The 17891-nt window shown below is 35.6% G+C and overlaps 1 protein-coding gene across 1 annotated transcript in view; it reads left to right on the top strand.

The window, feature by feature from the left end:
• FBXL17 (F-box and leucine rich repeat protein 17) overlaps positions 1-11911 on the top strand; it is a 293287-nt gene extending 281376 nt beyond the window's left edge. Inside the window, exon 9 of the mRNA XM_064437981.1 lies at positions 10002-11911. Within this exon, the coding sequence (XP_064294051.1) occupies positions 10002-10139 (138 nt within the window). The 3' untranslated portion in view covers positions 10140-11911. The remainder of the gene's footprint in view (positions 1-10001) is intronic.
• The last annotated feature ends 5980 nt before the right edge of the window (positions 11912-17891 follow it).

Genomic DNA, 17891 nt, shown 5'->3' with positions numbered 1-17891 from the left:
ACAACAACCCAAACAGCTTTAAATAATGGCAGTCTGAAAGCTTCACCTTTGTGGAAAATGATTGGATATCACCTAGGAAATAGTGGCTAAAAACTTGATCTGTTTTTCTGGCTGATAGCTTGGCTGGTTGAACAACATGTCAAAATAATCTTCCTCTGGAGTTTGCAACTTTTCTCACACAGATTTTCATATTTCAAGATCCTTTTCCTGTGGCTCTGGTGCTATTTGCAATGCTTATCAGCAGTGCTACCACGTGAATGCAGGAGACATTTCATGGGAAAATATGCAGAAAAATGACACTAAAAAATAGAGGCCACAAAATTCAACATTCACAGCTATGTGTGAATGAAATTAAGTGAGTCTGACAAAGTTGGCTGTGAATGGATACATAACTTCAGTTAATAAATCATCATGGCCTTTATTCCTTGCTTTTTTTCTTTTTTTCATTTCTTTTCCCCCTTTTTTTTTTTTTGAGAAAATCAGGTTGCTTTTATGAAAATTCTTCTGAAAGCCTGTAGCTTATTGCAGATTACTTTCTCAGATGAATTGTAGCCTGTATTTCCTATTATAGCTTTACTGAGATGTTAGCACACAGAAATTGATGGTCAGTCAACCAACAAAAAGATGAACTCCCTTATATTACCACAGAGAGGAAGGAGTGTGGATGACCCCTAAAAATAAAAATGGTCTGTTAAGAAATCGTTTGCATCTTGAGTAAGAATAAGATTTTTAGAAAATCAGTAGGTTTTTTAAATAATTCATCCCTTTGTCCTTCTATAAAATCTGTTTTAGAAATATTTGTAAATATATATCCTGTGCGAATTGCAAATAATTATCCTAACTGGGATGCAGCTCCTGTTGTATATGAGGAAATGCCAACTTGTGAAAAAAGTTACTAACTCAGGGCAAAAAGAATTTTCCATTTTATATATATAGTAAGGATGTACAGCATACATAGTACTGTATACAACATACTACTGCATAGGTAGTAAGCATATATAAGCAATATAATATATACATATATAGATATTAGTACGCGTGACTGGAATAATTTTTACCCTTCATTCACAATCTTTTAATTTACATAGATAGTCTGTAACTGAAGTTGAGTAAGTGACAAAGAGATAAGATCCCAGATTCTAGAGATACATCTTTAAACTTCAAATATATTTTTGAGCTATACTGTTCTTAATCAACAGTAGAACAGTAAGAGTACAGAGCCATGGCTTGTTTTAATATAATTATCACAGCAATTTGCCTTCCACCTTCATAAAATGCTAACTACCATAATAGCCTGATCAAAAAACCTGACAAATTGCTACCATTTCTTCTTTTATATTTTAAGGGGTTTATTCTGAGATTTGAAATTATGGTTTTGTGATGTTGAAGAGGACTGAAAATATCCAATCCTTCCCTTTAAGAAAAATTCTATAGCACTTATTTTCTCTTAAATCAGTATAATTTGTTCAAGTTACATTGCTGCATATTAAAAAGGATACACTGTATTTTTTAAAGTTTTATATCTGTAATGTAGGAGCTGCTATTGATATATCTATGAATGAGGAAGATTTTAGATTCATAAAACCTGTGAATGCCATTAGAAGGAAACTACAGTTATCCTTGCTAACCCACAACAAAAGAGAAATAGCATTTATTTCACTTTGGTTTTCAATACAATAATTTTGAAAGACTGAACAATACTTCCCCCCCCCCCCAGCTAACTAGGATAACAGATCCATTACGTGTGTGAACAAAAGCATCTGCTAAAATATAAGAAAGACTTCTTTATACAAATTGAACTTTTTGTACTTCTAGTTTAACTGTTTCTTTACCAAAAGATTTATATCTTCCAGGCTGATAGTTCAGCAACAAATCCATGGCAGTAGGCTGAATATGGAATCTTCCTGAGTTAATGAGCCTGTCCTTGTTTTTAAAAAGCAACCACCTGACCATGTCATACTGTAATAGAAAGATGGGCCCTCAGGTACTGATCAACGGTTCAAAATCAGGATAAGTCCAACTATTAAGGAAAAATGCAGTGTGAAGCAGTCAGCATTTTTATGATCAAAAAAAAAAAGAAATAAAAATTTTAGAAGCATTGTCCCCTGGAACTTGCAGTCATTTTTGGCAGCTGGTAACTTTTGAGGATGATTTCTGTGTTAGCTTTATAGGCTGTCATTTTGACAAGTATTACAATAGCATGCTCAAATTATTGTTAATGTAGCAGAATAGGAAGGAAAATATTCAATGCTATTAATTCAAAAGGCAGAAAGTAATATGAAAGAATATTTATCACTATATAAATAAACACTGTCATTTCGTTGTATATGGGTCTTTATTAACTGCAGCTTTTCTAAGTAAGAACAAAGCAATGCAGAGTTTCGTCATAAATACGGGTAACGTTTTTACCTTGAAATCTAGTATAGGTGGACTCTAGAAGAAGTTCATCTGATTGAAATGAACAGAGTTAGCAAAACAACCAACCAGCCAAACTAAAAGGCTCGTTTAGAATGGTTTCTCTGCTTTAATAGAGAAGTAAACCCTCAAAATAAGCAAAGAGAATTGAGAATGAAAATTTTATCGCTTACACAACTTTAACATTCAATATTGTGTTGGCAGTAATGATTAGGACAGCAAGCCTTGAAATGATGGCTCTGCTAGAAAACTATGCAAACTCACAGAGACCTGAAATGGATTATTTTGTTAGGTTGCAGTAATGCAGTGACTGCGGCAATTGTGCAGAGACTGGCAGTTCAAGGCAATAGCATTCACCTGTGTAAACAACCACAACAATGAATTTCATCCCTCTAGGGCTTGACCTTTCTGTCAAGATTTAAGCAAAGAACTGTAAAGGAGCTATGCTACACAACCAACCTTGCTGCATTTTCTGAAATCCTTCCAGAAGTGCTACCATTGAATATTAGAAAGTTTGTGTATTCCATTATCTCACTTCACATGACAGAAAAGATTACAGATATTTCTGTGTACCCGTTTCTTCCCCTTTCCAAATATAAGTGGGAAATTAATTGCTAAGACTTAACACTATTAAGGTGTCGAATGTCATGATAATAATAGTACATCAGACGTACTTGTCAATTTCATTATTTATGAGTCCACACATACAGTGTTTATATGTGCATGCGTGTATGTTTTGTTTTGTTTTTTAATAACAGCATCCATTAAGTCAAAATACATTCTTCGCTGAAATCGTAAGGTACTTTATTTGGACTATAGGATATTGTGCTAATATTGGTAGTGCTGTTATTTTATTAAAGTTCTAAACAAAGGTTCTGCCCCTGGGCATGAGGGCAGTCAGTGAAACTCTGTGGAATACGTCTGCCTTAGCTGATCAAGTGTGCTTCACACAAAACGTTTCCAGAAATCTTTAATTTTGTTATGGCTACAGGCAACAGTTATAATTGGGCCACCTGAGAATATAATTCATTCAACTATTAGCAGAAAAAAATCAAACGAAGTGCACTTTTTATAAGGCACAGACTTGAGGAAGAAAACTACAGCTTAGAGAAGAGAAAGTGTATATGAAGATGTGTTTCTTAATAACTTCAAGTGTGTATATTTCTGATTTTATTGTTAAAACATTAGAGAAATTGGAACATAAAATGTGTCCAAAATCCATCATTATGGATACACACAAAGGTTATAGGGTCATTTCTTTGTCCATGGCATACAAATCTGGCTTCATGTAATACCGCTCTATGTATGCTAAGACAGAAATGCACACAAATTTCGGTACTCCTAATCCTGCAGTAGCACTCTCATCAGCAAAAATGTCAATAACATGATAAGAAAGCCCTTTTGGAACAAATCAATTTGCATTTCTTTTGTGTAAATTTGATTTTGTGATTCTTTATATGTAGAGAAGTAATGATACTTGTGCCCTGTTAACCTTTATTATCAAACATCATCTGTATGGCAGCCCTCAAAATCTTTTTTGGTGTGAATTGTTCTTCTGACCTGCTAACATCTCCCTAAAATTCTTTACAAGTACTAGTTTTCTAAAATTAAGCTAGCAGTTCTATATATTATTAGTGCCTTTCTGCACAGCTATTGCAGACTAACTGTATTATGGCAAGGTCTGTTGTTTTTTATTAATGACTGGCTTATAAAGTTATATAACTGAAGATACCTACCTGTATTGTCCTCAGAAGGAGCATGCTCATGATGTCAGCACTCTCCAAAATCAGCTATCCACATGCCTATTCCAAGGGCTAGGTTAGATAACTACGCAAAAATTATTTCAGCAGTCCATCCCTGTATGATGTTATGAACCGTTGAGGAGCATAGGCAAGTTCTCCTAAAAGGTTCTAGCCTGCAACTTTGCAGTTTTGCAAGTCTGGGGTTTTTGCATGAGAACCTAGATTTGGGGGGCATGTTTTTTTTTTTTAATATGGCTGCTTACTGATTTCAGTTATTAACTTGGAATTGAAATAACTTTTTCTTCTCAATTGTCAACTGAATTAGATGTTAGCTTTTCCTTGCAGGGGAAACCTTTTAAATCAACAGTAAATTCTTCTTCACTGTGTAGAGCAGCATAAAACTTGCAGTTTAGGTGATGACTCTACTCTCCCTTTTCAGTATTGCTCTAAATGACACAACACAGACATTCTTGGGACATTTCAGTAGCTTTAGAGTCAGAACTGCATTCTAAGACTGCCCTTGATACACCTATAGAAGTTTTTGAGATCAGTACAATTCTTACAATTCTTCTTAGAAGTATAGTAAAGGAGTTAAAACAAAGCTTTTTAAAGCCCCTTTATCCAAGGGAAGATCTCCTGGACTTGATACCAGCTAAAGGCAAGTTAACTAAAAGTAAATAGGAAAAGTCCTATTTAGGAAAAGTCCTTACATGACTGTTTCTGTTCCTTATTTGCGAATGAAGCTATCAGTCTAATTAAAAAGAAATGTCCAGTTCAAATGATGGTTTCACTTATAAGCCCTAGTTTATCTTAACAGGATTAGGAAAACTTGACTCCCCTGAGTTTAATAAGATCCATCCAGGGAACATGACGAAAACAAAAGGTAAAGGAGAATAGATCCTTTGAAATCATTTAATACCTTTAGAAATTTGTGATTTTAGAATCTAGAAATGAAAACAGTTCTGAAATTATTACTAGAATTGTGTCAAATGACATGGCACATTTAAAAACGAAACCTAAAAATCATCTAGTAACTATTTGTGCTTGCAGTTTGAATTTTCCATGAGAACTTGCGGAAGATAGCATGAAAGAAATTATCATGGTGGTCTGAGACCATATATAAGTGGTGTACCAAAACAGTAAATACTGGCGATCAGACCAGATAAGTAAGTCTAGCATACGAGATCAAAAATCTGAGTAAATATTTTTCTGTGAGTAGCTTATTAACTGAAAACTGTAGTTTCAGTTTATCCTGAACCTGAAAAATCAGCTCATAAATGCCTGTTAGTTTATTCTGGAGTGGTTTTTCAAGCTTTCTGTTGTAGGTAGATGATTTTACCTGAAGGAGAGGAAGAGTTTTGAACACTTAATTCCCATTTTTCTCAATATTTCATCTACATTATATGTATACGTAGCAAAGTGAGATTGAAGTCCTCCAAAAAATTACTCCCAAAACACTTTTGTGAATGTTCTTCCACTTCCCATGGACGAGATAGGTTTTCATGTCCTTGTTTCCCAGATTAATTCCTAACCACCATGTGAGGAAGTATTCTTTTTCTCTAGTGCAGATAATATTTAAATACCATTTGCACAACCACACTGTCATCAGAAGAAGAACTAAAGGAGGTCCCACCCCAGATAACATTTGTCACAAAGTCAAGTATATTCTCCTGGGAAATAGGCAATATGTGTTCAGGTGTCTTTAAGCAAAAAAGATTCAAATTCGTGCTGTATTTTTGTTAAAGGAGATTATATCACTTGGTCCTGCCAGTTTCTGTAACCCATCTTCTCCTTTGTTTTTTTTTAATCCATTCTTTGGCCTGAAATAAATTTTTATTTCAGCAAGAAAAAATAAGTTTCAAACCAATATTAGTTGTTACTTTCTTTTTCCAGTTTGATGGCCAGGATTCACGCATTTACTTGACTCTTAATGATAAGGACTGCATTCTTTCATTATGTGTTAAGACATAATTGAAGGGCTATTCAAATTCAAATGAATGATTATGTATTAGATAATATAACTAGTTTATCTTCAGACAGTAGTCTTCCTTTTGATAACTCAAAAGATGAAGATGAATGAAAGTTCTGTGGCAGAAAAAATATAAAATTTTAAAGCCTATTGAGATGTGAAGATTTTTGGGTTTCATTCATTGAACAAGACTATTGCAGCTCAGAAGGGAAAATTGCTCTGTTTATGTAATGAATTTATTTTGGGAATGGCATTCAGTACTTTTGTTTTATCACCAGCCAGACTGCGTCTTAACAAAGAGACAGAAGCTTGTGTTCTAATGTTTAGGCATAAGACTTCTTTTCTTCTTAATCCTACCATTAGGGGAGCTGATGACAAGGATACTAAGGGAGTTGACTTAGATATTATTTATCTTATTCATTAACAAAGAACAAAATTTTGATTTCTCTATTTTCCTACCTTTTAGATATTGCAGTTTTCCTCCAATACTACAGAAAGTTTAAAACGCTAAAAATTTTACACTGTTTTAGTATTCAACCTGACTTTTCTTACGGTAAAGGAAAAGCTTTGAAAATCTTCTGATGGGTATCATTTGTGGCTTAATTGTCCATATTTGTTTCTCATCCTGGGATCCCTTTAGGTTGTCCCACTGCCAAATAGGATCCTTTTTCTCCCTCTGTTGTTGTGTAATCTTACATTTAATTTATTTTGCCCAGCATAATTTTTAAATATTTGCTGTTACTTTCATAGGATTAAAAATATTTTCACTTAACTAAAAGTTACATATATTTGATCATTTATCATGAAGCTTGGCAGGATAATTTCTTCCTCTATCATGAGAGTAAACTAAATTTTTTAACCTCAGATTCTTTCTATATCTGTTAGAGTTCCAGATGTGTACGTAGGCTTTGTTGATAACTTTGCTGTTTAATACTACTCAAGTTATTGCCTAGGATCAAACCAATAATATAAAATGTTCATTTAGCAGCCCAGCAAAAATGCAAAAACCTTCTATGTTTCAGGTTTGGTCATATAATATCTGATTTTGTGAGTGTTACTTCTGCAATGGTTTTACCTGCCTTCTGCATGTTCATCTTTATTTTGTAACTGTATTTGGCACTTGATACCAAAAGTTTCATTCTCCTGTTTAGTAAAGTACTGATAGCAATTAGTAACAATTGTCTTAAGTATAATTTTATCCAGTAATAATTGTATGAGAAAAAACTTAGGACAAATGGCTAGTGCTTGATGGTTTACCATAGATTTTAAGACTAAAAAATACCATTGTAACATCTGTCTTCCTGAGTATCATGGGCCCTGCTGTTTTGCTTAAGTTAGCTAGACTGTAGCTTCTGTAAATGTGTTCAGTCCTGAGTCAGAGACACCAGGACATGGAGATCGTGTCCTTCAGGACATGGAGATCGTTACCTAACGTCCTGTGTTTGAACATCATCTTTTTAACAGATTTGCCTTATTATTTGTTTCCTGTAACAGAAAATCTGCTTATGATATTGGCTCTAAAGCCATAATATTCATGCTGTTCTACCAAATAAAGCCCAATAGGTATGTGTCAAATCATAATAACTGCTATCTACTAGAAATATTTGCAGATATCTAGTAGATAAACATTATCTTTTCTTTAAGTTTCCCATTAAGAAAGAGCAGAATGAGCAGACGTCTGTGGTAAGCATCTTCATTGTGTCTGAGTTAACCATTAAGAGAAGTTTCTGGCAGCATGATCGATTCTGCCATGGCTCTCTACACCACAAATCTAAAGAAAAGAGGCTTTTGGCTATTTTTGAATAGGCAAAAAGTAGCAAATACTGCTACTTTAGGGGACTCTTCCCATCCATTTCTATGAAGCACTGCTGACAGTTTGAAAGTATGTATTCAGCTATAAATATTAAATATTTTGGGGTACTTGTGCTAGCTCTGATTTCATTTTAATTCATTAGAAGTCATTTCTTGTATTTTCAGCACTGGAAGATGTTACTGTAATGTAGTAATTTGCCAGAAGAGTATAGTTTGTTCTATGAAGGGAAGTTAAACCAGTTTTCTATCCAAGGCAGTCTAGCTAGATGAAACCTCCAAGGAAGATTGAGTGTTTCTATTATCAAAGTAGAAGAAATGGATATTAAACCTTTCATTTATCCCTGTCATTGGGTGCAATCATTGTTCAGAAGGATGCGCTCCTTGTTATCTTTTAAGGACAAAAATATTATTAGATACTGTGGTCACTGTGCTTTAAAATATTATTCCGAAGATGGATCTTTGTAATGGTAGTAAACATTTTAGTCTAGTTTTTTACTTTTAGCCTTGAGTGTGAAACACCGTGGGGAGCAAGCAAATTATTATCTCAGCTGTACATCCTACTGATCTAGGTGGGTCAGTATTTAAATGTAATATTGATGCAGTCTAAAATGCCCAAGTGTTCAGCAAAGATTTCAGAGAAAGAAGTTATGGTTCTTAGGTTAATCTTTTATTTATCTGAAGGCTGAAGAAAGCTTTCTATTTCTGTGATATGATCTGCAAATATCTTAAAAATAATTGACAAATTAATCCCCTCACAGTGCTGCAATTGTAAAGTTGTTAGGTTTAGCTAGGCTTGTCTGATTGCCTTGTCTAATCAAGAATTAAAGTGCTACCTTGGATGTCTAAGATTTAGGAGGGACATCCCAGACCCAACAAGCTTGTATGTTTTAATTATTAATCCCACCATTTCTGCCGACAAATCCCTTGGTGCAGGGTTAGCCTCACACCAAAAGGTTAAAATAAAAACTACCAGTGACCTATATGAAGACATGCAGGACTTTTAACCTTTGGAAAAATTGACCTATATTACTAATTGGTAAATTGATCTACCTGTGATATAGAATAGTTTGTATTCTTTTCCCCATGTTTAGTCATGTTATCTCTTATGTTTCATTGCAACCACATAGATAGCTACCATACAGTGCAAGTTCATTTCAATAGGGTTAATTGTGGAGTTACTACTCTAATATGTTTAAAAGTATCATAACTGTGCCATAAACTAATTAATAGATGTAATCAATTTTCATTTTCCAAAGCCAAGAAAATCTTATATTTCAAACCTATGTCTGCTTGATCAAGTTTGAATAAGTATGCTTCTATTTCGAGATAGAAATCTGTTACTGTGGGCAGCACTTTATTAGACATGGTGGCTTTTCTTTGAATAATTAGTTCTGGGGCTCTGTAAGTGGCCAGCATAGTCAAGCGTGGAATGAAAATAGTTTAATAGATTGTTAAGCATTGTTGCAGTTTTCTGCAACAAAACTGTTTTAAATTGAGACTATTTGTCTTTCCTGTTCGCTTACAATCACAAATAATCACAGAATCACAGAATGGCAGGGGTTAGAAGGGACCTCTGGAGATCATCTTGTCCAACACCCTGCTTGAGCAGGGGCGCCCAGAGCAGGGGGCACAGGAATGCATTCAGGTGGGTTTGGAATATTTGCAGGGAAGGAGACTCCACACCCTCCCCGGGCAGCCTGTGCCACTGCTCTGGCACCCTCACAGGAAAGAAGTTTTTTTTTCATATTGAGGTGGAACTTACTGTGTTCCAAAACAATATTTACTAGAAATAATCAAACAGTATTTACTAGAATGTTATGTAAAACTTCTCCCTTTACAATAAAATCAAGGTTTGTGGGTTTGATTTTTTTTTTATTCTCTAACAGAACTTTACATGCTGTATATTCATTTTTTGATAAATGCACACAAACCTATAGGATCAGTGCAGAGCCCAATCCTGCAAGTCCTCCCACAAGTCCAAAGTTCAATCATTCATTTAGCTTGCATAATGTTGCCCTTTTTCTTCATGTTTTGCACATCACAGGTTCTTTCTTCAATTGCAGGTGAATGAAGCCACAGTGGAGCAGCTAGTCCAGCAGTATCCACACATAACCTTCAGTACTGTACTACAGGATTGCAAGAGGACGTTGGAACGGGCTTATCAGATGGGCTGGACACCCAGTATGTCTACTGCCTCTTAACCTCCTCTACCGACATGACAGTTCCACTCTGCTGCATTCAGTAGATCTAATGGGGATTGCAGAGGGTTCACAACCTTTCATATGATGCAATATAATTGTGAGTTTACAGAGGTGACAGTAAAATGGCAAAAGCTGTACACTGACTTCACTGTATGTACAAGTAAGTACTAATATTGAAGCAAAACTTTAGAAATGCATCGTGGTTTTGTTTGCATAAAAGATATAAAAGCCAATGGCAGACTTCTTGAAGTGGATTCCTAGTTCTCTGGATAGTTCAAGTTATAGATGTTAAGCTTGTTTTCCTCTGTTTATTTTACTTCGCCTTTGTCATGTGTGTTTCCTTTGGTTTGTAAATGGTAACTCAGTACTAGCACCAGTGCAGTTGATCAACAGGCGCCTGTGTTGAAACTGGGAGCTGAATTTGATGCTTATTATTTACTAAAGATACCCCATGAATTCTAAGATGCACAGTAGTAAGAAAATGTACAAAGATCTGTGATTTTCTTAAAAACATAATTACACAAATCATTATTTTAAACAGAAATCTTGGTAAATTTTAGTGACAGAATGAATATTTAATGGACAATTTTACTTCATTCTGTCACTCAACAGGATTGGTATTGTCTTTCATTTTACTTTGATGCAAATGCTGTAGAGATTTCCAAATCTTTCCACCTTGCCATTTTACAATAAGTGAGTTAACAGTGCTTACCCTAACAGTGATAACCAGTTCCCATTTCATAAAGTCAAACACTAATGGAATACAATAACTATCAGAAATAAGTTAACAGACAACGTTTAAATATCTGATTGAAAAAATTAGGGTTTTCGTAAAGTGAACTTGTCTCCTTTGGCTAGGCTATTGTGTTGCTGAACTGGGAAATTCAGATGAATGCGTATAAGCCAATTACAGAATTCCTCTATCTCCTGTGGGGTGGTTGTTTTAGAACACAACTTACAATGCAAAGAGTGCTTACCTCAAGAAGGCTATCTAAACATGAGTGGGTATCATTTTGTAGGATCAGATGCTTCATAATACAGTGTATGCAAGAAAATACCCAGAGTAAATACATAAAATGATTAATTTTCTGTGTGTCACATTGCATTCCAAGGAGTTAAATTTGACCAGGGGATAGTGAAAAAGCAGATGTCACAGCTTCAATTTGAAGTTGCATTAACCTTTAAGAGTATTACCATTCGGTTAAGGATGTTTTTAGGTGTGTAACACTGGATATTTGTTTTCTAAAGGTTACAGCATTTTAATCCAAAGTATGAAATAAAGCTTCAGCTGAAGAGTTGCCATTATTGTCAAAATGTTTTGCTAATCCAGAAGGTCTAATGCAGCATAACTTTGAAGCTTGTTTAGTATGGCTGTATAACTCTGTAAAACTGTTGATTTCCACAGCATAATTTTTTACAACAGAAACATCAGCTCACAGTAATTCCAGTAAGACTGTTGAATGTTCTTCTTTTTATTACACTTTCAAAATGGGGATGAAATTATTTCTCTGGAAAAACTATATGGTAAAGTTTTTTGCTCTAAATAAGTGGTAAATACATGTGAACATGTGTAATGCTAGGCTTTTTATTTACATCAAAATGGCAACAATATTTTCAGAATAAAGCCAATGGATTATATTGCAGATATAGTACAGAATCTTAGCCATTTTCCATTTAATGTCTTTTTATGAGTGCATTAAACTGTTCACACAATTTGTAAGTTTATATTTTTTCGTGAAACTTTGATCTTGCAATAAAAGAAAGAATAAAGATGCAGTGTCTTTTGTTTATCTGTGTTGCTAACTGTACATAGACTATGCTAACAGAAAGACTGGAATCTCCATCCTTAAATATACAGAATTCATCTGGGCATGGTCCCAGGCAAACTGATCCAAGCTGGCCCCATTGTGAGTGACAGAGTTTGACTAGATGACCTCCAAAGATCTTTTTCAATCTGAAATCTCTATAACACTAAAGTTTTTTTATATATTATGGATCAAGTTGGTCATCTCTCTTCACTTCTGCCATTAAGTCACTTCCAGTATTTTTGTGTTTTACTGGGTATTCATCTCTCTCTTGTTTTTCTGACTATGCTGATCTTTATAGATCTCAGTGTGGCTAATAATTTCCAGGGATCTTGGCATTTACGTAACTTGGAAATTCTTGTGGTATAAGAATTCTAGTTGGAAATATGTTCTTCTAACTGCAGTGATGTCACAGATAGCTCTTTAATTTCCTTACAATAAATCAGTTTCCTAAGTAGTTTTATAGGAATAAATAACAATGTTGCACACTCTTTAACTTTTGAAATGTCACGTAGGGGAAATTGCCTCTTGTAAAAAGAAAAAGTACCCCCATTTTCTCTTATTCAAAACTTAAAGTGGATTCAAAAACACAAAGGCAGCTTACGTGCTGGATTTCCTGTGTTCCAACAGGCCTACTTTACTGACAAAATGTCTTTGTTCCTTCAATATCTTTGTGGGAACCTGACATTAAGGTAGGTAACCTGTGGCTCAGCATTTGTCTCACCAGAGACATTTCTAGGCCAGATGAGCTGGGCTTGTTCAACGTGCAGAAGAGGAGGCTAAGGCAAGGTCTAAGTGCTTTGTTAACTGAGCAATAGGGGGTTGTTGAAGAAAGACAAATAACCTTTATTTTCAGTCATTCATTCTTCTAAATCCAGGTGTAATTCTGTTTCAATGCCAAATAGTTCACTTGGTGGTCACTCTACCCATCTCTCACCAATTAAAGGTGATGTGGAGGGGAGTGTCCTCACACAATTTGTCCCAGTAAGGGAAACGGCTACCATGGTGTTTCACATGCAGATTCGTATTCACTCTGGGAATGGTTAGTGGGAAGTTTAGTGAATTGCCAAATCCAAGCTGGCACACCCCCTTCTCAGAAAGTGCTCCATGTAGCACTAGGCAGCTTCTAGTCATCTTTGAGCACGGTCAAAGTGATTTTCTCTGAAAAATATCATAGATAAGGGTAAACTGATAGCAGGGTGGCCACAGGTGGCTGCTGGGAGTGAGCATTCTCAAAATCATTACCCAAAGGTCTTCTGTGCTAGTCTTCTGTGCTACTCCTACAGCAACTGACTCTGCTTAACTTCCAAGTTTCAGCCATGGCCCTAGAACTCACAGAAAACGTTTCTTCACCTGTAGGTCCTGCAAAAGAGTTTGAGCCATCCTTGATAGTTTCCTAGAACTATTAAATTTACCAATGTATCTAACTGGGTTGTCAAAAACAGTGTTCAGTATAACAAGTCATAATCACTATGTGAGAAAATAGCCCTAGTAAGAATAATTAACCAACAGTTAATTTTTTCAGGCTCTCAGCTGGCTTCCACATGATCTCACTGGTATCCACCCAGATTCTGAAGAAAGAAATATCGCCTTTCTGATGCTTAATGAACTGTGGCATTGACGGGAACACAATCAAGAATGGCAGCAGGTCACATACACAATGGTTACATGAAAACAGAGGCAAAAAGCTAGTTTTTCAGGAGGATGACAGGGCCTTCTTCAGGTGATGTGATCTTGCACACAAGATCATCAAGATCACGCAAGAAAAGGAAAAGGACTCCTGCATCTTGTGGATAGGATAGGGTAGGGTAGGATGGGATGGGATAGGATAGGATAGGATAGGATAGGATAGGATAGGATAGGATAGGATAGGATAGGATAGGATAGGATAGGATAGGATAGGATAGGATAGGATAGGATAGGATAGGATAGGTCAGCTGGAAGGGACCTACAATGATCATTTAGTCCAACTGCCTGACCAGTTCAGAGCCACCAAACATTAAAGCACGTTATGAAGGGCATTGACCAAATGCCTCTTAAACACTGACAAGCTTGGGACATCAACCACCTCTTCAGAAGCCTATTCCAAGGTTTGACCACCCTCTCAGTAAAGAAGTATTTCCTAATAAAAGAGTGCATTGCAAAATAACAGTTGTAAAAGCATATGTAAATAGGCTATGATGATGGCTGCTTTCGTAAATATTCGGATTTATATTTTAAATTAGGTGAGTGTTTATGCTGCTCATTTATGAAACTCCATATTAACAGAAAGTGACTTTAAAGCAGGTCCATTTTAAAAGTCCATTAAAATAAAATTATTTAAAGTGGTGTTACTTTTTTATCCTGTGGTTGTTTTTCTCCCAGCCTTCTCCATGAGTGACTTGCTATATTGGCAGTATAGGTGACTGAGATTATATTTGAAGTTCTGAATGCAGAATAAGCCTATTATGGCTGTTCTAAATAGAAATGTTGAGTTAATGAGTTAATGTGACAGTTCCCATATATGGTAGTGTTATATAAGATTATAATAAATGTAAACATTTACAAACATACTTTTTTTCTTCAATTTCACTGGTTACAGAGTCTGCTAATGCTTAAAACTACAACTGAGTCATCAGATGAGGAAAAGTAGCATTAGCTGTTTGATTATCATCTACCTGTTTGTAGCATTTCTTTGTACAAAAGTTTATCTGAAATTATATTGTATCAGTATAGTACTTGATCTTGAGACTACAGAATATGATACAAGTTGTTTAAAATAGGGGCCTTCTTGTTTTTAGCATCTTTTTGATAAGGGGTAGAAGGTTCAAGTACTGCTTTCCTCTTTGTTCTGTTTGTGTAGATATTGATCACAAGACATTTATTTTTCTTTGAGAAATACATGAAAACTCTGCATTTAATTGGTTTTCAGATTGGAGGAGAGGAACTGGAAACACCTCGGTTTTGCCCAAATCTTGGATCAGTTTGCAGACTAAAAAAACTACTTTCAGTAGGTTCAGGTTAGGAACAGAACCTTTATTACTGGAATCGTGCGGTATTTCTCTAGTTTTGCTTGATATGTTATGAACAGCTCCACTTGTTAAATTGTCTGTAGTTCTGCTGAGAAAAAGAAATAGACATTTAAGTCCAAAAGTCTATCAAAATTAAGCTAAGGATTTACTGATAAATATTTGTTTAAGCTCCCAAATCCCTGTAATCTCTTATGCTTCAACTGTTCATGAGCTACTACATCATCCCGTCTCTGCTTCTAGTCAGTCTTACCCTGGGAAGTAGCACTGAGCTGACAAGTGGGTGTATGCAGAGCAAAACATTGAGCTTTACAGACAGCTGCTTATTGATTAGACAACTGCACACAATTTCTTTTCCTTTTTTTTTTCTTTTTTTTTTTTTGAGAAAGACACAGAGGTGTTTAATGCTGGGCATCAAATCCAAAGCAACTGAAGATACTCTAATTTCATGTCATAAAAATAAATATTAAAAAATTATTTTTTTAGGTAACTGTAAAATACTTTATATATCACATGCTTGCAAGGCTAAATTCAAGCAATAATAAAATAAAATAGTTTCATAACTACAGATCAGGATGATGAGGTAATGAGAAGAATTTTTGAAATTTCACTTCTGAGTTGTTTATTTTACAACCAAGACATTTTGGCCAAACTGACTGCCTCCACTAAGTATCTTGAACTAAACTACAGGCATCAGTAGCCTCAGGGTAAGAAACTTACACATATGTCAAATCCACACATCAAACAAATGGAATTATTCATTTGCTATTGTGTTTCTGTGATGTTCTTCACTTATACTCTTTCAGGTATTAAAAAATGTAACATAATATTCTATTCTAAAGTGTGTCTGCTTTGCTTGATCTACTGCTGCTATGCTGCAGGTCAAAAAGGGGGCTGAAGGACAAAATGACTAAGGAAACAGCCATTGCATGAATGAGATGTTACACAACAGTTAAATCAAAGAACCCCAACATGGCAACAAGAAAGGCTTCTTCAAATGCACAGGTAATAAAAGAAAGACTGGGGGTACAGTGGGCCCACTGCTGAACACGGTGGGTGCCCTGGTGACGCAGGGTGCAGAGAAGGCAGAGAGCCTGAACGCCTTCTTTGCTTCACTCTTCACTGCTAAGGCTGGCCCTCAGGCATCCCAGCCTCCAGAGAAAAGGTTGTGTGGTTCTGTGTTTTCATCTTACAGCATGAAATACATAAACCTAGTTTCTCATACAAGTGAAATGGGCTGTTTCTCCTTTTGGTAGAGAAAGAAGAATAGAAAATGGGGAGAGTATTAAAGTTAATTGCAAGAATTCACTGGCTGTTCATTAAACTGTGTTTATACCGAGAGTAGACAGCTCATTATTTTATGAGGTTTTTTTATTTTTCCAAGTCTGGTTTTACACAAAACTGAGGGCGTAAAATGTTTTGAGATTCCTTATCTCCCTGTGTTGGCTCCTTGCATGTATTGTCCACAGATGCAGTCACTGAGGATGATCTGAGTTGCTGAAGAACAGACAAATGGCTCGGCTGTTCCTCTGGATCTTTGTCTGCATTAGGCTCAGATTAACAGGAATAAATAGGCTAAATCCCACCACTGTGGCTGTGGTTGCTTGACTGGAGACACTTTCATAAACTGAAATATGATAGCACTGAAATAAAGGTTTTTTGTAACAGCTGCATCTCCACAGTTGTTAAAAAGAAATTCAGGCCCAAAATTTTATTTAGGTTTTGTGTTGTTTTTTTGTAAAGACTGTCAGGATTGTGTAAGGTAAATCCAAGTGTTCCAGCTTTATAAAATTTTACAAATGAGATTGTGTTTCAAACTTATTTATGGGAAAAAATCAACAGTAAGAGCAAGCTGAAGTACTTCTACTTCTGCGTTCAGGCAGGTATCTCTGTGTGTAGCTTATGAGAAATGTTTGTGTATAAATAAGTTTTAGAAATCTTAAAATGAAAAAATGTGCGGCCAGGATTATTGGGCCTTTCCAGCTGCTATGAAGTTATAAAGGCTTCTGGACTGAAAATTTGTAATCTCATGCTTTCATCATGTACCCTATGGCAGAGTGCTACAGCCTTTGGCGTTCTCAACATACTGTTAGAGAAATCTACAAGAAATTTCTTAGCAACACGAACTCCCAGTGAGCACAGTTAACTTGCCCCAGGTGTCTTGCCCTGGCTTCTCCTTAAATCAAGGTGAACATCTCAGTCTGTACCTTTGATGGATGAAAATATTGTCTTCATGCTGTTGTTTCAGTCTATGGTCACCTCTCTGGACCATAATAAAGCATATTATGTGAGGCATAGTCTCTGAACCAATATAAACTGAATAATTCTGTGTTTTAAGGAATAGGGATTTTTTTTCTTTTCTCTAAAATAGTTAGCAAAGTAATACTGATATCCAAAACAAAACTCTTCATAGCCTTCTTTCCTTGGAGACAGATGAGAAACAAATGTAGTGACTGTTAATCACCTTGCTTGATGCTTTGAAAGATGCTCAAATACTGAAATGAATAAGCAAGCTAAAATATAGGGAAAAAAAAGTCTTTTTCTTGATGAGAAACTTACTACTAAGGAACATTTATGATTAGGGGGCAAATGCACCTGGAAATCTTTAAAAGCAACCAAAAAGGTTGCAGCTAGAGAGAAATTACTTTTTAATGACCCTGCAGAAGTGTGAAGAGAATTCCAAAGTCCAAATGCCTTCATGAGATTCCCAACTGAACAAGGGAAGGGTTTGTTTCTTATGAGTTTTCAAATCATACTCTTTTTTGTTAAAGAAAAATAGGGGCCCAGCAATGAATGAAGATTAATACAATGTCTTTGAAGCAATAGAAGTTGTGACAGCCTGGGGAATCACAGAACCACAGAATGGTAGGTGTTGGAAAGGACCTCTGGAGATCATCTTGTCCAACCCCCTGCTTGAGCAGGGTTATCTAGAGCAGAGG

Source organism: Phalacrocorax carbo, chromosome Z, assembly GCF_963921805.1.
Source record: "Phalacrocorax carbo chromosome Z, bPhaCar2.1, whole genome shotgun sequence".
Classification (NCBI taxonomy): Eukaryota; Metazoa; Chordata; class Aves; order Suliformes; family Phalacrocoracidae; genus Phalacrocorax; species Phalacrocorax carbo.
This window is presented reverse-complemented; position numbering and strand designations above follow the sequence as displayed.